Source organism: Protopterus annectens, chromosome 4.part0, assembly GCF_019279795.1.
Source record: "Protopterus annectens isolate FY-2018-M chromosome 4.part0, PAN1.0, whole genome shotgun sequence".
Lineage (NCBI taxonomy): Eukaryota > Metazoa > Chordata > Ceratodontiformes > Protopteridae > Protopterus > Protopterus annectens.
In genome coordinates, this window is record NC_056733.1 from 1,536,987,806 (window position 1) to 1,537,010,041 (window position 22,236).

Below are 22,236 nucleotides of genomic sequence, written 5' to 3' on the forward strand. Positions count from 1 at the left end.
CTTCATATAGTCCAGTGAGGTATGTTTCAAATCATTCACTCCATGAACTAGGACAGCGTCACAATAATATTGTTGAGAGACCCGAGTGCATACATAAACTGACTAATAATGTAATGGCATCGGACAGACAGATGACCATGACTGTCTCCTTACCTAACCTGTGAGTGGGCCATCATGTGTCTCACTGTGGAGTCTCCAATGATGAGCAAATTTGTTTTTTTGAGTGTTGCACCTTTAAGGGCTTATTTAGGTGAGAGACTGGTGTTGCTGTGGGAAGTTAGTTGTGGCAGTCTTTTGTTTTGGAGGTCTCTGGTGTCTACATTTTTTGAGAACATCCTTGTATGTTTTACGTGTTTGTGGGCTATGTATATGGGTAGTGGTGGGTGAGTTGACAACCTCTTCAGTGTTACTGTTTTGTGTGGGATCGAGCATAGATTCGGGAGATTTGGTGTAGATGCATCTCTCGCACTGTGTACTAGAGTGAGTTATTGGTAAAGGGTTGTCTATGCACATGAGGCAGCTGCTATACTGCCTCAGGAGACTCAAGTCAACAGGGCTGGCAGAAGAAACTGGGGTAGTCAATGTCCATATTGCTAGGTTTGAACTATGATCACAAAAGGGGGGTGCTTTCAGGACTGCTGCTGTAGGAGGTGCACTGTAAATGGGTATTTCTGATGGGGGGGGGAGTTTTGGCTGGTGGTTTTAATAGGTCACAGCTCACTAACAATACTTTAGACCGAAGATGAACTAAAGATAAAGACTATAGTTCATCTTTGGTCTAAGAGGTAAAGATGAAGACCACACTAATGTACTACAGCTGTATCAAAGGGAAAAATTGTTGAAATTATATGTCTGGCTATGGCACACAATTGCTCAGCAGTGCGAGGTGCTGTGCCAAGCAGAAACCTGTTCAAACACCGGACCTAAATACCAAAAGTTAAAATTAAAAAAAAAAAAACTTGAAAAATGCGGGTGCTTACTCCAAGCCCTAGACCAAATCAGCACACTTCTCAAGGGTAACAGAAGGGCCCTTCCAGTCAAAGATGGCTTGAAAAATGTACTCTGAATACAACAGCCACTACAAACAGACCCAGATGCATCAAACCAGTAATTGGACTATGCTACAGCTGCTAGCTACACTAATATTATGTGGGGAAATGTTAAAATATGTTTTACAGTTGTGCAAGTGATTTTACAGGGGAAGTAGAGCTGGACTACTATATCTGTTTTTCTTGCATTTTTTTGAACTGTTGGTAATGGCTGATCCCATGTGATATAAACCTAATTCTCGATGCTGCTGTATGGTTCAGGTTTCTAATTCCTCTCTGATACTTCTGTATTGTAGCAATTTGCACAATTCCCATTATAAAGACCTTTCCATATTGTGCCTTTCCCTATAGAGACCCTCTTGTATGCCATTAGCCTTTCATCTTTTGGTTTCAGCTTGCCTCTCCTTAACCATTTCTACATCAAGTCTTTGTCCGCGTGAGATTGTCCCAGAATATCTTAGTACTTGCCACTAGTTGTGGATTTTCCAATGTTCTTTCCTTCTCATTGGAACCTTATTGTCCTGTCTGATTTCCATGCATAGTTTATTCCAAAATGCTTCTGCTAAACTAAGCAAGGATGTAATTTTAGATTTCTTTTCATCTTGCTTTGGAACTTTCAGTGTTTTGGATCTGATGAGGTCAGTCTCATGACTGTGGATCTATACCTATATGCTCAGTTTTAAGGAGGCCCATGTCTCTTGAGGGATATATAATTATGGTATACACTTTATTTAAAAAAAAAAAAAAAAAAAAAATTGCTTTTGCACATTAACCAAGACCAACTGACATTTTTATATTATCCAAGAAAGTTTCAACTACCTGTTGTGTGATTTTAAAATGTCTGAACTATACATTATTTACTCTGTGGATGATTTAAAAAAAAAAAAATCTTTAAACAGGGTTGGTTTCTGGGAGTTGAACTATAACCATAGCCTAATCCTATTAAGTAACCAGCTTAACTGGTTAAGAGCAAGACAAAACCGCATCAAGAAGGCATCGCACTAGAATATCCTCCTGAAATTTTATCCCTGGAATAATCATTTTGCCCTTTGTCATGGCTTAGCTGCAATGGTGACAGTTTAAGTCACTGATATAATTTGTTGGTGCAGGGTATGTGTGATACACGTCTGCAAACCTTCCATTATTCAAGAATGTGTGATGCTGTCAAATGCTTTATCCATCCATCCCATAATTGTATTATTCCACTTTTTACAGCTCTGTATCATGGCTTTAAGCAACAGGCGATTCTTTGCTCTGAATGACTTTGTCCTATTGCCAAAATTACACTTGTTTCTAAATGACTATGCAAGAATTGATGCAGAGTTTATGTACTACTAGAAGACAAGTTATTGGCTTTGTCATACTTGTAGTTCATATTGACAACATATCCTTAGGAGTTGACCTAGTACTCGGGGACTTGGACCAGTACTCTGGGGACTTGGACACACAAGATATTGATGTAGTCTTTGACCATCACGTCGAAGTAAGGAGGAAATCAATCTGTTGTGCAACTTGGAAACAAAGGTATGGTATATAGGTCCAAGAAGGTCATTGTTCACTGTATTTGGTATTCATAAGACCTATCCTTGAGTACAATGCCCCCTTTGGTATGCACCTAACCAGGAACATCCCACCAATTGGAATGCCAACAGAGGTTCCTCACTATAAAAGAATACAAGATGTAAGTAACATCCTATGTAGGCCACCTCAAGGCCCCATCCCTGTATTCTGTCTCCTTCAGGCTGTTGAAGAAAGATCTATGCCTGGCATACAAGACATTGTCAGACTCCACACTGATGGACCTTCTGTATATCCACAAAACAAACCGCACCAGAATTATGAATTACATTACCCATTCTAAAGGTTTAACCTTGCATGTTATATAAATAGGACCTGCAGGACAGCATCTCCGAGACTACCCCTTCTCTGGAACAGAATCCCCATCCATGTGAAACAGAGTTCCTCCCTTAACCAGTTCAAGTGCAAACTGGACAATTGGATGGGAACTGGAAATTTCTCCCTGGTTTGGCACTTGTCTCTAATGTACCTGTGAATGGTTAATTTCCTAGGCCGCTGCTTACACTTAATCAAGGATACCAGAACTTGTCAGATATTTGGCATGCATGGTTAAGCTTAAAAGGCCCTTGTGGTTATTGGTCTAGTACACACTTATGAACCTATAGATCTTGGGATGGCTTGCAGGTTCACTTTTTTTTTTTTTCCCCCCTGTTAGCCAAATTAGTACCCGAGATGTGCATGTAAGTAATTCTTACTCTAGTCTAATTTGTTGTGTAAAGATGTTAATACCTTTAGCCAGAAGTTGTCTGTTTCTCGGACTGTTCATCCCATTTCATATCTTCTGCATTAAAGCTGTTAATCGTTTGAATTCTTCTAGCCCATTGGCATCGTTCTGTTCAACAGGGTCTTTATTTCTTATAGATTGCAACTAAACACAATCAAAATAGATTGCAACTAAACACAATCAAAATATAATACACATTATATCAAGACTTGACTAAAAAATACTCGAGTACCTCAGCCAATGGCCTTTCAAGAGTTCAGAGATGCAAAAAAACCTCTTAATACTAACATCGACAAAAACTTTTCCCCTTACCATACAACTTCCAACTGGACTTGTGTGCATTTCAGAAAGTTCCAGAACATCCATTTGTGGTATATCCTTTACAGATGCATCCCACTCCTCCTGCTGCTCCATCTGGGGACCAGTTGTTTCATCATGTTGCAACACTGCCTGTGTCCAGAGTTTCCTCACTAAAGCCTTCAGTTTGCAGCTAGTCCATCACCTCCATTTCTGTTTCCTTTCCATTTCTCTAATCTTTTCTACGTTTCCTCCTTGTGGTTTAGTTTTGTATTGTGAATTTCTATATCTGTGTGCCTCTACCTGTATTTCTCCAAATATTTTTGGAGCCATGTTTCTTTTTTACACCGATTTTAGTTTGGCTTTCATCTTTGCATATATATTGCACCATGTCATATCTCATTCTTTTCCATATCTTGTATGCCTTGCAGAACCTTTTTTTTCTTTATATCCACCTCTCTCGTATATAGATTATATATAGATTATATATGCACACATATACCGGAAGTCTGTCTGAACCTAGTGCAGGTGCAGCAAAAACATTGGTGCCATGGTTAAAATGTTTTTGTACATATTTAGCTTTTTTTTGGGGGGGGGGGTAAATTGGGTGCTTTCAGTTACAAACATGCTTATGTCCTGTGGCAGTGGTGAACTCTTGGCTATAGTAATACTGAACTATTCAGCTTTTGCTGTAGTATTCCATATGGAAGAATGGTAAACTCAGTCTATGGATGTGTTCTTGACTTTGTGGGAAATTGATAGGCCTATGACTATAAAAAGTCTGTTTTAATTTATAGCTATATTTGTATTCTGTTTTAAAACCTGTTTCCTGACAGGATGGGATTCAGCCCATGTGGGAAGACAACAGGAACAAGCGAGGTGGTAGATGGCTAATTACCCTGTCAAAGCAGCAGAGGCACACTGAGCTCGACCGATTCTGGCAAGAAACCGTGAGTGAGAAATGTCCCAGTATCTATGTAGAGGAAATTTATAAATTTCATATCCCTTCAAATATGCACTTTTATGTAGTCTATATAACACTTTTTTTTATTTCATAAATCAGTTTAAAACATTGTTTTATACTGTTACCTTATCTTGCAATGATGTATACTAATTATGTAGTATGTGCTCGTGAAAGGGTTCAGCATGATCTTCTGAATGTGTGGAAGTCTGGTTGGTAAGAACTGTTGCTGGTGCTCAAAGACGCCTTCCGACAGGTAAACCCAATAATCAAAGTCAGGAAACAGAAGGAGTCACCACGAATAAATAGAACCTCCGTATATAGCAAAACATAAAATATTTAATGTAATAAATGAGCGCTTTCGCATAGCCAGGCTATGCTTCTTCAGATAATCAAATTACAGATACATTTAGATCTTATTTATATATACTAAAAACATTTTGGCGGGCTTGTTGACTCATACAATTAGTCAATCAAAGCAATCGCCGAGGTTTTAACTACTGGCACTTACGAGATTTAAAACTTTTAATACACAAAGTGTTTTTAGCGTTTTGAAAGAGCTAAAACATATAAAAACACAGAAAAAAACATGAAACAGCATGACTAGCAATCATTGTTAAAATGCTGCACGATGAATGGTGTAGAGACATATAACATTTTCAGCTACATTTCTAAATTGTAGCGGTACTTCATTCCTGTCCCTAACAAAGAAAGCTACAATGCCTTCATATATAACAAATGATAACTAGCAAGATACTATTCTAGATGGCGCAACAATCAGTGAGCCATTCCATAAAGATATAATGCAAGAATAGTGCAAAAAACATAATAGAACATAATAAAACATATTACTGAATCATTTGACAACAGTGAAAACAGTCACGAAAACTGTTGTCAAAACTAACTATCCGGACTGCAAAATGCGGTCTGTTTAACTTACTGCAACATGAACATAAACACGGCGTCCCAATCTGGAACATCTGCCGATTTGTATTTTGCAACCTATAAATATAGTATATCCAAAGTGCGCATGCTATTCTATAAAAAGGGGGAAACCCATAGTGACAAAACCTTGGATTTAGCAAATTATTAAAATGTAAAGTACTCTTTTGGAATGATGTCTCTGTCATAGAGACCTCATGTCAAATTTCTTAGTGTGTCATATTCCTGATGTATTATTTAATACAAATCAAGACTCAGTAAAAAGACATTGATTCTTATTGATAAAGAATAACTACAACTGAATGTGTGGAAGTCTGCATTCTGAAGAAATTACTGCCATTTTCATGAGGTCCATTGAATATTTCTCTCCACTCTGAAAGTGTTAGAAAGCATAAATGTGCTGTTTTTAAGCTGATGGGAAGGTGTAAGCCTAGTAAATGAAAAAATCTGTATCTCGTTCATATTGGTTAGTTTGCTTGTGATGTGACCTACTAGAAAACACTGTAGTGTGTTGTGTTTTTTTTTTTTTTTTTTTTTTTTTTTTTCTCTTCTTCTTTAGTGTAGGTCCTTGTGTGTGTTTTTAAGTGAGAAAGCACTGTGGTCATTTAACTTGTGACAAGTGTTTGAACAGATACATAAGAAATGGACTTTATACTTCTAATGAGTGGAGAGTACAGTGAAACAATCACATCCTGCATGTGGCCGAAGTAACTTTTTAGATATAAACTGTGCAATGAAAAAGGACTTGCAACAGTGGATACATGGTGATCCTAGGATAGTTAATTGCTTGACACAGGTTTCCAGATGACTTCTTTATCAGTTTTTTTGGGGTGTGCTAATGTGATAATTACAAGAGGAAGAGCAGTTTACAATCTATGATAAATGATAGCCACTTCACACACCTACTGAATATGTAAAGTACAATACAAATTGGGGTAATGGGTTTAACAGAGAAACTTAAGGCTTTAAATGTTTTCATCTACACAGTGAAGTCAGTTGTGCCACTCCTTTATAATACAGAAAAAAAAAGCTCAATAGAACATGACGGCCAATAGCAAGTCAATTGAATTTAGCCTCTGGAGCAAGTAATGCCTACAGCTAGTCTGGAAACAGCCTTCTGTCAATAGAACGGATAAACTGATTTATAAAGCAAAAACATACTAATTTAAGCAGTAGTGCAAGCTATGTCTGTACACTCTGTATTAAGAAATTGTATAAAAGGCCACTTACACCAGTGAATAGTTTAAGGGGACATGTTAAAGATGGTTTTAAAGCTGGAAGTGCTGAGGAAGCTAGCTTTATAGAAGCCTTTTCAGATCTAAAGTTGTTTTATGCAGAATGTGCCCAGAAAGCACTTTCATCAAGCTGTTTGATTCCAGAGCAAGTGCTAACCAAAGCAGTTTGAAAAATCGCTATTCAGAGATCGGAAAATAAGTTCATTTTTTGCTTTACTGCAGAAGTGGTGATCATACTGGCTGTTGAGGATTCTCAACAATAAGTCAAGTAAGATATATTTAAAGAAACAGTTAATTTACTGTTTGTGCTGCACGAATGGCTGATATTTTCTTTTTTTGCTAGAAAATACTTTTTTGGGTCATGCTGTGAAGTGGAGCAAGGTGAGAGGGTAATGCTACCTTGTTGACAGTATCTCACTCAAGGCAAAAGAATTGAAATGGCATCTTCGGTAAATGGCTGATTTTCTTCTCCAATGATTTTGTCTTCTGAGATACCACTTTGCCTAGAGCAATGGCTCAGTAGACTTGTTTGATTTTCTCAGTCACATTACATGGACATCCTCTTCATTATGAAACCGATTTATAAAGTAGTAGCTGATTCTTGGTGGTGGTCCTCATCACCATTGACCTTGGATTACATCTGGCTTTTTGGTCACAAGAATTGGGTGGGCTGTGTATATTAAGTGTGTGATGTCCTTCCATATCTGGTCAGGATGATTTGGGACTGACTGGAAGAAGATAAGAGGAAATGAGGATGTTCAGCAAAGAAGTGGATGGATTGTGTGAAAGATCTGTGATAGTCTGCCATGAGTGTTGAAGGCAATGTGGCACTGAATCAAGACATGTGGCACTGAATCAAGACATGGCAACAGTTAACACAATACCCTGACCCTATGGGGAAAAAGGATGAGGTCCTTCCATATCACTATTGCTGCATTCTTTAATAAAGGGCTCTCCTGCCAAGGGTAGTCAGCCAGTATGCCAAAGCATTAGGTTTTCAAGAATGTTGTACATCACACGTATGCTCCCCATTTGTGGTATAGGGCTTAAAGGTGATGTATGAGCATGCATACCTCAGAACGTCTCGCAACTGTACTTCGTGCTCTATTTGTCCACAAGACCCTTTGTAGTTATCCCTCCTTCTCTATCTAGAGAACCAACATCTTAAATTGTTGGTACAGGGTGAGATGGTGGAATTGTCCTTTCCCAAGGTTCAGCCATCTGCCAAGAAAACCAAAAAAGGTTGGATTCCGCTTCTGTACCACCTCTTCCAGATGTCTGTGGGCTTTGATGTCTGTGGTCTGATAAAAGCCAAGAGGATTGTCTGGTTCTGTTGGAGGATAGCATTGATCTTCTGATATGTCTGCAGAGGCTCTGCAGACTTCCACTGGGGGGGAAACCTAGGCTGATCATATCTGAGGGAATGAGGAGCATTCTGCAGATTCTTTTTCTGGAGGGGATTCCCACTGTCAGCAAGGGTATGAACCTCCTAAGGTCTTAGGACTGACATCCCTTAAAGAAGCAGAAGACTAAATGTAATATTCCCTGCTTCCAAAGATCCCCAGCATGAATGGGAGGATTTTACATGGGCTTTAATGCACTCACAGCCTTGATGTCTCTCCAGGGAGTTTTGTTTCTGTCATCCCTGGTCATCTACTCCACTTAAGAGGCCTAGAGAACAGGACTCTTCTGATAAGAATTTGGACTCTGTGGAAGAGTGCTTGGCGTACTCCTCTCAGATTTGTTCTCCATTGGATTACGGTTCTGAGGAGGATTCCATTAGTCCAGATTACCCCTTTGAGGAACTTTCTTTTGAGGATACTATCTTTCATATGATGGAACTCCTTTAAATTGGATTGTACTCCAAAACTGAACTCCTTCAGATGAGTTCCCTGTGCTGTCCCATCAGCCCTAGCTGCCTTGACTCCCCCCCAACAGCTTCTCAGGCTCCTGATTCCCAACCCTCCAGTCCCTAAAAGGCTTGACAGGTTTTATAGGGTGCTGGATAATTGAGTTTCAGTTAAGTGTAGTAATTATGCGGACACCTTTATCTTCTGAGCTTTTGCCTTCTGATAAGGACATTGGGACCATGGAATAGCTGGGCAAAAAGGTGTATACAACTGTTATAGCCTTTCAGGCTATTAATTATCGGACCCATATGACCAGGTATGTCTTGCTCTTTCTCTGGCCTAAGGTTCTTGGGCTTTCCTGCCCTCTTTGTTTTGCTCATCTTATCTTAAGTGGCTTGCAACTCTATATTAAATGTAGTTGTGATGCAGTTGATGCTGCTTCTAGAGGTGCCACCTTTGCATCTGTGACGTTGCTTTTGGCATCGCCTCCAGCCTTTGCCTGTTGATATTGAGGCTAAATTGATGGATGCTCCCCTGAATAACAATCTTTTTGGTTCTGCATCTGCTGAACTTTTTAATCTCTGCAAGAAAAAGTAGGGATCCCTACTCAAATACTGCAACAGTGAAGAGAATCTACTGTTATGGTAAGATTTTACACAGCTATACTTTCTCTGCTTTGCCGTTTGACCTTTCTATTGCCCTAAGGGTTTTCACCAAATGCTCCACTCCTGTGATCCCTTTTGCAGGATGAGGGGGACACAGATCTTCCCTTACCTGGACGATCTGCTTATTCAGGCTTCCTCCCCAGAGACCTTGCTTCAGCACCTTCACTATGCTCTTTTGCCTCTTGGAAGGTCAGGGTCTCTTTTTGCAAGCTCCAGACCATTCCTCTGCTGGCTTCCCTGCCACCACCCAAGGCTCTTGCTCTAATTGCCTTTTTTTTTTTAATCCCTTTTTCCTTGGGTCTCCATTATGGACAGAGTTTATAAGGGATCTAGGCTTCATTGCTTCCACCATTCCTATGCTTCCTCTAGCCAGACTCCATATGAGGAAGTTACGGTGGTTCCTAAAGTCAGTATGGCTTCAACATTGTCATCCTTTTAGACCTAGTCCTGCCTCTTCCATGCCTCAAACCAGAGCTTCACTGGTGGATTTATCTGTTTAACCCAGTGCTTCCTTTTCAGCCCCATTCCACTCTTGGAAACTTTTTCAGATGCCTTTTACATGAAGGTGTATTGTTTTTGGCCCTTTCAAGGAGCAGGGTTTCTGGCCCATTCATTAGAGGTCTGACACAGAGGTCAGACACATCAACAGCAAGGAGATGGGAGCTCTCCTTGCTCTTTCTTCCAGGGCCCCTCAAAATATTTACAGACAATACCACAGTGATGTGGTATATCAACAAGCAAGGAGGAACACTGTTCTACCTCCTGTACAGACCTAGCTCTTCAGGTTTTTGATCTAGCTGTTCAATATCCGGTGACGCTTCAGGCTGTCTTGTATTCCTTCAGAGCAAAATATTGTGGCAGACTCTCTGAGCAGGTCCATTACACAGGTTCATGAATGGATGCTTCAGACAGATGTTTTTGGAAATTTTCCACCAGTGACCTTTTTGTCTCCTGTCTGAGCATACACCTTTCTCATTTTTGTACCAGTGTCCAAGTCATCTGGCATGGAAGGTGGATGCCCTATCTTTTTCTTGGAAGGAGGGGTTTACACCTTTCCCCTTCTCACACAGGGAGTCCTGCTCAAGATGGAGCAAGACTCCCCCAGAATCTTGTTGGTGACTCCCTTTTGGCCCAGACAGCACTAGATCCATCTTCTGTATCTAGCCAAGGGCACTCACCACAAGTTGCCTCACAGGGAGTGTTACTTGCAAGACCAGGAGTCTCTCATCCATTTTCACTGTGGGTGATAAGGTTTTGATACCTTTTTAGGTGCTTTTTGAGGAAGTGCTTTGGGTTCTGCAGGAGGCCAGAAAACTGTCCAAATTGTCTGCTTTACTTATAACCAGGATCCACTTTCTGTGGCAATTCTTTTGGTGTTCTCTTGTGTGGATTGTCCTATGCTGGTTGGCATACTCTTAATTTAAAGCTCATCTTTCAGTTATGTCTGCTTCTGTCTGACAGCTCCTTTGGCTTCAAGGTGTTGAGGACAAACAAAGGTATCCTTCATATTAGGCCTCACAGGAAACCTATTCTTCCTTCTGGGACTTTTAATTTTGTTCTTGAAAAATTGACTGGCTCTTATTTTGAGCCTGCAGCATCAGCTTCCTTAAAGCATCATCTGTGGAAGACTGTTCTGTTCTGTTCTTCTTTTGGCTCTTTCAGGCAGGAAGGGTGTCTAAGCTTCAGGCCCTTATGGTTGTTCCTCCCTTTAGTTTTTCATATGGACAGGGTGTCTCTTCATACCAACCCTTCTCTTATGCCCAGGCTGGTTAATAAACTGTCTCTTATTTTGTGTAAATTTTAATATACAGATTTTCTTCTCCATGGTCTACCAGCAAGAAGGTTCTTTACACCTTAGATTTGTATAGACAGCTCTGGTATTATTTGGATAAGACTAAGGCCATTCTAAAGTCTGAGCAAGTCCTCCTCCCTCCCATACCTTTACTAAACATTGCAAACTGGATGTGTTTTCTAGGGCTAGAGTCGTCTATGGGAGGGCTATCCTGCATGGGTTTCTTGAGGGCCCTGCTGGCCATTTCTCCAAAGTTTCCTCTTCGGAGAGTGTGAAAGCTCAAAAAGCAGTGATATGGAAGGACCTAGGACAGTTCTGTAAAATCTTACCATAACATTAGATGACCTTTCACATTTAACTGGATTGGTCCAACTGAGCACAGGCCCATTTTCAGTGGAGACCCAAGGAGAAAAGCTCCAGCAAAATGTAGAAGTTCATTAGTCCATTCATAGAAAACAAAACGGAGAAGGTAACAAGTAAACCGATTATACAATGATCACAAAGTTGAATAGTAGCAAAGTTGATACTCTGTTTGCAATATATACAGCACCAAGTCATACAGGAGAATGAAATTTGTATGTTGGGCAAAAATTAGTGAGAAAATACCACTTACAAGACCCTGTCTTCACTGAGTATTTTCTCCCCCTCTTCTATATTCCTTTTTTCCTTCTGGATGCACATGTTTCTCATCTCCTTAGACTGTTCCTCGTGGGACTATTCAGTTCTGAGGTATGGCCATTCGTATGTCACCTTTATGCTCTACACCACAAGAGGGGAGTATGTGTGCACTGACACATGACGTCTTTGAAAACCTGAGACTTTGGTATACTGGCCAGATGTTTGGCTACCTTTGGCAGGGATCCCTTTAAAAAAATACTCAATGAAGGCAAGGACCTCTGCTGTTATGGTAAGATTTTACATGTCTATTTTCAGATGAGTTCTCTTTATTATGACCTCATCGTAAAAGTGAGTGATGGGTAATGGCTCATTTTCCCATCTTTGGTAAAGTAGTTGTAGGGATTCTAATGCTTTTCTGTTTAGTGATATTACACCAGTTATTTAAGGCCATATGTTTCTGGTGTTTGCCTGACCACCCCTTTATTTTTCTATAGAATGCTGATGTGGACCAGTTGAATTCTAGCTCCCAACTCTCCTTCAGTAATTTTTGACTGCATGGTTGCAACATTTGACATGCTACTTTTGGCCTATTTTGGTTCTTGAAGGTGAAAGTTTAATTGGATAAAAATGTTGTATAAAAGTCAGGAAGGATAGTGGACCTCTCTGACTTTGCTAAGGGAAGTGTTGTCAGTTACTGCAATTCTTGATTTTGCATTATTTGAATTTCTTTCTTCATAAGGAAAGTCAGAGTCAACATTTTAGTCAAGAATGCAGACTCTTGTTAGAAAAAAGGTGATGGACTACCTAATAGCAGCAGTAATTGGTTAAAGGGCTTTTGGTCAAGAAATTCCTCTTCCTATGTCCATTTCTATCCCCTCTGGGGGGTGGTATTTGCTGTGTAATAAAGCTGTTGGAGGTTCTTGTAAATATTTTATTAGAGCTTTGTTTTGGCTAGTGATTGTGGGGCAAGAGCTAGCAGAGGCTAAAGCTTTGAACAGTAGGTATGGTAAGAAGTTGGTCACCAAATACTTTACATGTACTGAAAGCTGCATTGCCTCTCTCCTGCATGGATGTAGACCAAAGGTATTTGCTGGACCAGAGTACAGGCTTCCGGGTATCACCTTGACCTCAGAGCTCAGTTGAAAGCATCAATAGATACTAAGGCTTTTCATTATCTGAAGCATACAATATTTAGGAAAGACATTGAAGGGCAGGATGCTGATTTTTAGGCAGCATGCAAAGAGTTGCACCTGCATAGATCACTTAGAAAATGCAAATGTATGTCATGGTTAGAACCTGTTCACACTGAAGGCAAAATTTGATTACTTGGTGAGAATGGGGGTTATGGCTCCCAATGGAAAAAGAATGTCAAACTGTCTGGAGAATATAGTTTTAAGCTGTTGTAACTTAGAGCTCATGAGGTAGTCATTCTGTGGTTGCTGCTATTTTACTCAACTTTTCATATGTTATGTCCAATAAATCTCACTAGTCTCCTTCAAAGCCATGGAAAGAATTATGAAAATGATCAGTATCATAGGAAGCCTCCAGACAATGGACCCTAATTTGGTTTAATCAAACGCAGGTCATGCCTACTGAACCTGGTGGCCAACTTTGAGAAGGTCAACAAATCTATGGATGAGGGCAAAATGGTTCACACTGTCTACCCTGATCCGAACAAGGCATTTGACATGATACCCATTTTGGGCATTGTGACAAAAACTTAAGGGGTTGGATACAAACCCTTAGGTCACCCAATGGATAGCCAGCTGGCTTACAAAGTACCAAGGAAGTTGGAATTAGGGAGTCCACCTCCTACAAATATAGGATTCCCCTCTGGGATTGGTCCTGGGACCACTCCTTTTTGGTGTTCTGAAGTCAAGAATGTCATTGGGCTCCTGCTGACTGAATTTGCAGATTGCAAATTAGAAGCAGTCATTAAATTGCCCACTGACAAATGTTCTCCATGAAGGGTTGACATGACAGGCAACTGGAACCAGAGCCATGGACTAAAATAAAATAAATGCCAAATGCATAATATCTTTTTTGGGGAAGTCATCCACTCATGGTAACTTATCATATTGACAACACACATCCCTATAAGCTGACCCAATAGTCAGGTACTTGGAGACAGGCACACACCATAATCTAGCCTTTCACCATCACATCTACAGTAGTGAGGAAATCCATTCTAGGTTGCACAACTTATAAACAAATGTATGGCATGTAGGTCCAAGGAAGTCTGTTCCACTGGCATTTTAGCATTCATCAGACCTATCATGGAATACAATGTCCCCTTTGGTATGTACCTAACCTGGCATATACAACAATTACACCTTAAAAGAATACAGGGCATAAGTAACATGTCCTATGCAGACTCCCTCAACCCCTATTCCTGTATTCTGTGCCCTAAAGGCTGTTGAGGGAAGATCTATGCCTGGCATAGAAGACATTGATAGACCCCACACTGATGGACCTTCTGCATATCTGCAAAACAGCACCAGAATTGTTCATTCTAAAGTCTTAAAAATCTTGTCTGTGATATAAATAGGACCTGCTGGAAAGACTGGTATTCCAGAAACTACCCCTTCTCTGGAACAGACTCCCCATCCATGAGAAGTAGAGCTCCTCCCTAATGCAATTCAAGGGTATCTTGGACAATTGGATGGGGAACAGGAAATTCATCCCTGATTAGGTACGTATGTCTATAATGGACACAAGCAACCTGTAAATGGTTGATTTCCCAGGCCCCTGCTTGTAAATGTTTCACCTCCCAAGCCCCTGCTTACACTTATCAAGAGTAACCAGAAAGAGATTTGGGATGCATGGCTAGGCTTAAAATGGCCCTTGTGGTCATTAGCCTAGTAAACACCTATGAACATATAAAGCTTTGAGGTATAGTGTTTTACCATAAAGCAGGTGGCATAACATCCCCCTCTCTGATGTCCTCTACAGAATGTGAAGTACATTTCAGATGTTTTGGGCATTTTTATAGATGTGTGCCATCAAGTTTAGAGGAGTGCGGTCTGGAAAAGGTCCAAATATTTTGGATTAACTGACTTGGAGTGTAAAATTCTTCAGAGCTTTTTTTCCTGCCAAATAGGGTGCTTTAACTGTTGCCTAGTTATTTTCAAAGGATGGGGTGGTAAGTCCCTTGGGGAAAAAATTCACAAGTCTTCTTATGAAGAAAATGCATTTTTATTGGCATAGTTTTATGTTTAGCTAGGAAACTGAATGCATTTGGACTGTGATTTCATTGCCAAGTAATGAAAATGCTTGTGAACATTGTGTGAGTTTATTTTGACTACAATTTTTCTTGGGTTTTTCTGTTGCTGTGCTTGTCATGGACTATCGGTAGTTTACTTACCTCAGAATGCCTTGCTTCTCCAATTTACCCACTTGTCCAGGCAACACTCCCTGCTTTCCACATATCATCTTTGGCTTGCCTATGGAGCAACATAAATTCTTCTTCCCAGACGTGCAAAATTGTGGAAGTTCTCTGTGGAAGGACTCTTCAGGCATCAGGCAGACTCCTATTTTGCCTCCGTCGCTGTTGAGTGCATAGTTCTAACTCTCCCGTTTTCAATTTCTAAGGATAGGGCACTTCAGGAAATTCTCCCTCAATCCCAGTACTCTGAAGTATTACATTACTTGTCCCTGCTGAAGAGCTTTCCTGATACCAAGATGAAAGCATCTTCAGCTGGACCGTAATGGAAGTTCCTGTGGCACAAAATCTGTACCATGATTTGCTACATTTAGTGATGTGTAAATTTCGGGCTATCCCACCTGTCTTCCCTGCCTTGCCTTTTTCTCCCTGTTTTTACCTTGGCCAATTGTCTGCTCCCAAAATGTCTGACATACTAGGTACCTGAGAGACAGAAGTACTTTTCTAATCCTAAGGTAGGCCCAGTAGTTTTTCTCTATTCAAATGCATTCCCCCTGACATGGAGAGAAATTTATGGATAAGCTGGGAAAGAAGATACATTCCTCTAGTCGTTTTAAGAATTTTAAATTGTCAAACTCCTATTTTTTTATTTTCAGAATATGCACAAGTTAATGTTCCTTTCTGAAGTAAATAATTCACTTTTATGCTGCTTTAACAGTGGTTTCTCATGTGACTTGAGCATATTTTAAAGCATGCCTGATGCAGCTGACTCCAAGCCTCTAAATCTCAAGGACAGTTCTAGGTCAGCATGGCTATCTCCCTTTTCAGACACCCTATCATTCCTGGAAACTTTTTAACTTTAATATCTGACTACTTTTTGAGGCATCAGCATTGCTTTGCTTGACAGGAGGCAATTAATCAAACAGGGTAGAATTGAAGATGAAAATCCCTAAAATCCCCTTCCCCACCAAGATGGAATGACCTTGGTTTGGTTATCAGTTGGTATCAGGAAGTCCTAGAGCCTGGGAGTCCAAATCTTCTAGGCAAATTTTTTTTATTTTAAGAACATATATTTTATAGTTTCCAAAAATAGTAGGGTCATAAATGCCTCTAATGGATATTTTTTCCTCTAAACCTTTCTGCATTTAAAGATATCAGTTCACTCTCTTGTACCTCTGGTTTCCCCCACTAGATTTCATTGTAAAGCTGTGTCTAAAGGACTCTCACATTCCCGTTACAGAGCATTTCAGGTGTTTGACTGTGTGTGGCTGACATTTGTTCCTGGTTTCACCTTTCACAAAACACCTAGCTACTGACATCGACATTCACATTTTCTATATTTTAATATTTTTGTCAGACTTTCTTTAGCTGTCAAAAGTCTTTGTCAACTGTTCAAAACTGCTACTCAATCGGAGTTTTCAAATATTTATTTTTACATTTGTTGAGTGGGATAGTAGACTGGATATACATGTCCATTTTCAGCGGAGGCCCGGGGAGAAAACCTCCAAACAAACGTACAGGAAAAATAATATAGGAAAAAATCATATCGATACATGTTGCAAACAGTTTACAGACTCTGTTCAGTCAAGCAAGTTATACTTGAATATACTTTCAGAAAGTCACTTTTTTACCACTTCTTAAAGAATTATTTTCTTGGAATGTTTGCTGGGCTCTGCCTTGGGAAGAGCTTTTCTTCAGGAAAAAGTAGACCTGTTTCAATCATTCTTTTTTCTCCCATCAAAATCTTCTGCAAGGGGGTTCTGTGTGATTTTTGGGATACATGTCATCAATAATTGTAGCAGTTCCCCTGGGAAGACTACACATGAGGAAAATACAGAAATATATCTGATCAGTCTGGATTCTGCATCTACTTTACAAATCTAAGAAGTGGAACCCGAAGGGGGCAGAGAGCTTTGATGGTTGGTGGACCAGACGCCTTGCAATCCTGGTCTTACTTTCTCTTTATCCTCATTGCATTCACCACAGATGCTTCAGGCCTGGCATGTGGAATGGTTTAAGGGGGAGGGTGGAGTACAAGGGGTCTATATTAAAAGCCCAAACTGACAAATGCTCGAGTCTATGTACATAGACATACAAAGCTCAATGAGCAAAACATGAAAGCCACGAAATTTTGAAACACTGAACATGTTCCCTGGTCAGCAGTGTGATAGTGGGGATAAGGAAATATATTCTTTTCCCCACTGTAGTGCAGTCTTGGAGTTGGTATATTAAGATGGGGTGGGGGGGGCAAAGCCCCCCTACAAGGGTGCAGGGGGGCTTGCCCCCCTCCAAAAAACATGTTAAAGTAATTTTTTACTCACCTGTGTGGCACATTCTGATGACGGAACTCATTCAGCATTTCAAATTTCATGTTTGTGTTTAGCCGTTCAGGTACATCGACCTTTGTCTTTATGTACATAGATTCAAGCATTTGTCATTTCGGGCTTTTAATATAGACCAGAGTACAAGCTCTGCAGGATGTTGGAAGCAATCAGCGAGATGAAGGCCTTTAATTATCTGGGGTAGCTAGGACCTCTGCAGGTGTACACAGACACCACAGTAATGTACTACATAAACAAATGAGAGGAACAAATCTTACCCCCTCCCCTTTACAGACTTCCTTGGATAACCCGGAAGGTAGCAACTCTGTTCAATTAAACTCTTCAGGCTTGATATATTCCATCGGAGCAAAACTTTGTTACAGACTACGCAAGACCAGGATAGCGCCATGAATGAAAACGTCAAAGAATTGAACCAGCTGTGGGAATAATTCAAGCAGATCTGGTTGCTTCCCGTCAGAATTGATAGCTAAAGAAATTCTGCTCCCAGGGCTTATTGCAAACATGCCTAGAAGATTGATGCTTTTTCATTTCCATTCAAGTGTGTGTATCTGTATGCTTTTTTCCATTGATCTACAGCTTTAGAAGAAACCTGGATAAGAGCTCCCTTAAAATCATGGTTTGCCTCACTTTTGGCAAAAGCAACAGTGGTTCTCCCTTTTCAAGTCAACCAAGGTAATTATCACAAGTTTGACCACAGACTGAATTCCCTCATGCAAGACAGGGAAGTTTGGTATTGGGACATCTGTTAACTACCTGGATGATGGCTTTAACTTTTGGTCATTCCTCTTCTGAGGATGTACAGCAGGTGCTAAAGTAGATGAGAGAACCTACTACAAGAAAATCCTTTTCAGAAGTGGAAACTATTTTTTTAGTTGGTCTGTCAAAGAACCAGGATCTTCTTTGGACCAATTGACTTAAATGCTGTTCAATTACCTTTTTTGTATTCCTCTGTCAAGGTACTGTTGGCAATTACTGCTTGTCTGTCCTTAGATTTCCCCACTCTCCTTTTGAATAATGCTAAAGTTGAACCGCTTTTGAAAATGGGTTTTAGTACTTGTCCACCTAGAAAATGAGTAGCTCCTCTTTGGGAGATGTGAACTTTGTGCTAGAAGCTTATTTTTTTCTGTCTGAACCAACTCATAAGACTAAATGAGATATTTACTATGGTTTAGTCATCGCTCTGTCATCTGCGAGAAGAGTACCTGAGTTGCAAGCCCTTATGGTGAGTCAACCATACTGTGTTTTCCACAGGGACAGGGTTTCTTTGAGAGCAAATCCTAACTTTGGGCCTAAAGTAGTCCGTTTATTTTACACCAGGCTATTATGGCCAGACTATTAACCTCTGTGTTTTTTTCACACTCGATTGAGGGAGGGAGAATCTTCCACACTAAATTCTAGATGTCCATAGGCAGCTCTGATACTAGTAAAACAAAACTCTCTTCTCTTACCTATCCTGAAGGTTAAAAGAAATCCAGTTTCAAGAATTCGCACACATAACAAACAAGTTAAAACTCTTTGCATTAGCAACCAGTTTCAAGATGAGCAAATTCCACAATTACTTTGGCTTCTTCAATGGCTTTCTAGAAGTCCAGTAGCTTCAGTTTGTAGTTTTTTTTTTTTTCTATGGTTTCCAGAAATATGAACATTTTGTTTGAAATGTGTAGACAGAATTTGATTTAAACTAAAAGCTTAGACTCTGACCATTGGAAGTTACAGTGCAAACTTTCAGAGCTCCATTAGAGTGACTGAGGTAACTGCATGGAACACATGATCCTGATATTTTTCTGGGGCCCTCAAGATAAGATGTCACTTCTTTTCATAATCCCATGTGAGTTGGATGATGCACTACAGAGGGGCTCAGGCTATCATGTTATGCCCATATAAAATATAGGATACAGGAGGTGGCAGAAGTATGGAACTTAGAGATGCTAAATAACCACAAAACGGTTTCAATATAGGAACATAGCTAAAAGACTACCTACCCTTGTAGGCCATTTAAGTCTAGCCAATTTCCCTTCAATGAAGAGAATCTAACCCTGTACCTTGTGTCTGTGAGGTAAACCCTTAATCCTTATGCCGACCCCTAATGAGCAACAGCTACAGGAAGCACAAGCATTCATAACCTGGAATGGATTTAGTTAGAAATGTTCAGAAGGAACAGGTCTTTTGTGATATAAAGACTGGAACATTTTATAGAGTAAATTGTAAAGAAAAACAGATTGAATCAGAAGGATAAGAATTTGAGAGAGTTGTAGGTCTGATTTTTTTTTTTTTTTTTTTTTTTATTGCAATAAATTAAATGAGGGATTATCTGGGTAAGAAATTTGAAAAAGGCTATGAAATAAGATTAGGGAAATGGACTAACTCTTTTTCTGTAAAATGTGACTAAATTTGGGAAATTCCATATTTTTGTGTGGCAATGTTTGCAAAAGTACCTTTACACACCCACAATATTCCCAAGGATGAACAGTGATAGCTGGTTGTGTGGGAATGGGGTGATGTGGTCATGGTCGCATGTATTTAGGACTGCCTTAAATTGGGTGAAATCCATTTTACATGATAGAATATAGGTGTTATGGCTGAAATGAATTCCTGAAAGAAACCGAAAAAAATGACATTAAGGACACACTTGCAACAAAGAAATCAAAAGGAACATGTGGAGAAAGGGGCAAGAATTACAGGCAACAAACATTTTAAATTTCAAGAAGAACTTGGACAGAAAAATACAAATGGCTTAAATTGGAGAGATTTCTGAGCTGCCCACATGGTTATTCACGTAAAAGAAATTATGCTGTACTAATTATGAAACTGCTGATTCTACAAGAATGCGCATTCATATTGGCAAAAAAGTGGTCAGTAATTTTGTTCTGGTAGAGAGGGTATGTTACATTTAGTTTTCATAAAATCCACATTTGTGGCAACCCTAATAAGGACTCCCTGATTTTGGTTCGGATATGGAGGTTTTAATGCTTCTGAATGTTCAAACTCTCAAGGGGTATGGGTCGCCCAAGGGTCTAATTACGGTACTCCACTTCCAGACATACTTAACCTGTGTACCCACCCAAGAGGGTTGCAAGAAAATGACAACAGCCTTCTGCACCTTCAACTCCTAGAATAGGGCTAAAAGTAATAAGTTGTTAGGTGTGGTCCATTTCCTGCATCTGAAATGGTATCAGTATACCATAGTCGAGAGCTGCTTATGGTTCCACTAGTAATATTTTAGAAAAGAAAAAATGGTCTTGCCTTTGGTAGGTTGCTTTATGGTGAGGCAGGTGGAGACTACAATTGTCCCGTAACCCAAAGAGGCCCCCTAATATGCTAAGAGTGATTAATTTTTAGAGCTGTGGTAAATTTATAGCTGGGAAATCTTTGCCACTTGTAAATCGGATGCACTGAGTAAGATAGTTAGCCTGTGCATTTTTATGGATAAAGGGACCATCTCTCCATAAAAATTTAATCATTGTGGGTCTAGCTCCTACAGATGATGGGACTGCAGTGATCTTGTGAGGTCTGACATTTCCCTGTGTATACATTTTGGCAGATTATGTATAAAGAGTTATTACCACACAGAATGTGAATTGGAAGAGGAGGGCAGAATTCTAGTTTAACATTTGAGGTTTTGCTGTATATAACTTTCTAGTTGACTTTGTTTCCTGACTGTCCTTTTCATGTGGCTTCCCTGTTTTGTGAAAGTTGGGAATAACTGACCAGTCATTAATCTGTGTTGCTAAATGAAGGTTTGAATGCATTGTTTTGATACCTCTTCCTCCAGCTTTCCACTTTCCATTTTACTTTGTGTCTGTATTTGTATACTGGATAAGTAAAACTATGTAAAGTGAAGATTCGCCAGTTGAGAAGGCTCTGGCAGTATTTTTATCTTAGCTGGCCAGTGTAGAGTCTTGACATCATGTGGTCTAAATTTGGTAAAATTTCACAGAAAAATAAGCCAGTAATAAGAATATTTGGGGGTGGGGGGGAATTGAGCAAAATCTTTGGTTAGTTTGCATTCTACTCTGGGGCTTTCAGTAGGCCTTCACACATTTACAAAATGTGTGCGGTGAACAAGAAATTCAAATCCTTTTTTATACATCCTTCCAGGCCTAGATGGCAGAGTCCGTCTATACTTTTTGATGGGTCTATATCGCGAAATCAAACTTCCAAAATGTTGAACACCATAAGTTCGAACTTAACATCGACACTTCAAACACTTTTGTGAAAAACACACAACACAATCACACCAAACACCTTCAAAACCTACACTAAACCTAACATACACCACTATCTATGCACTCTCCTTAACCCAGCCCTAACACTGTCACTACCCGTTCGTACACTCACCTGGACCGAATATGCCGAAGCCGCAGAAATGGCCAAACAAATTCTTTCCTTGGGAAAGAATTCAGGTTTCCACTGCTTCCACATTCTCAACTTTCGAACTACCAAGTTCGGCATTCTCAATGTTTAATTTCGTGGTAGGAACCCTTTTTGACAATGGTGTGGTTATCTGGCTTTGTAGCAAAACTCAAATCATTTTGTAGCAGATGTCCTACCTCTTGGATCTGATCTGCATGGCATCTTTTAGTATTCTTGCACAAGTAGTTTATATTGGTTCATTTCTTTTTAAGCATATGACTTTGTTGCCATTTTCTCCACTTCTGTAATTATGGCGCAGTCTTTCTCTGTAGAAAAAAATAGCTTGGTCTGCCATTTCTCTCCTTTTACTGGATGTTTATCTCCACAAATCCAGGTTTAGTGGGTCCAGCCCTGTCAAAGGTTTCTTGGTAACCTTTATTGCTGAGTT

The 22,236-nt window shown here is 39.8% G+C and overlaps 1 protein-coding gene across 3 annotated transcripts in view; it reads left to right on the top strand.

Moving 5' to 3' along the window:
• The window catches only part of LOC122800189 (eukaryotic translation initiation factor 4E-like), a 209,850-nt gene that overhangs the window by 87,166 nt on the left and 100,448 nt on the right, over positions 1-22,236 (top strand). For 2 of the 3 annotated variants that reach the window (XM_044069694.1, XM_044069695.1), the window contains exon 5: positions 4,485-4,598. The exons of the other annotated variant lie outside the window; for it this stretch is intronic. In XM_044069694.1, coding sequence (XP_043925629.1) covers positions 4,485-4,598 — 114 coding nt within the window. The remainder of the gene's footprint in view (positions 1-4,484; positions 4,599-22,236) is intronic. 3 annotated transcript variants of the gene reach the window in all.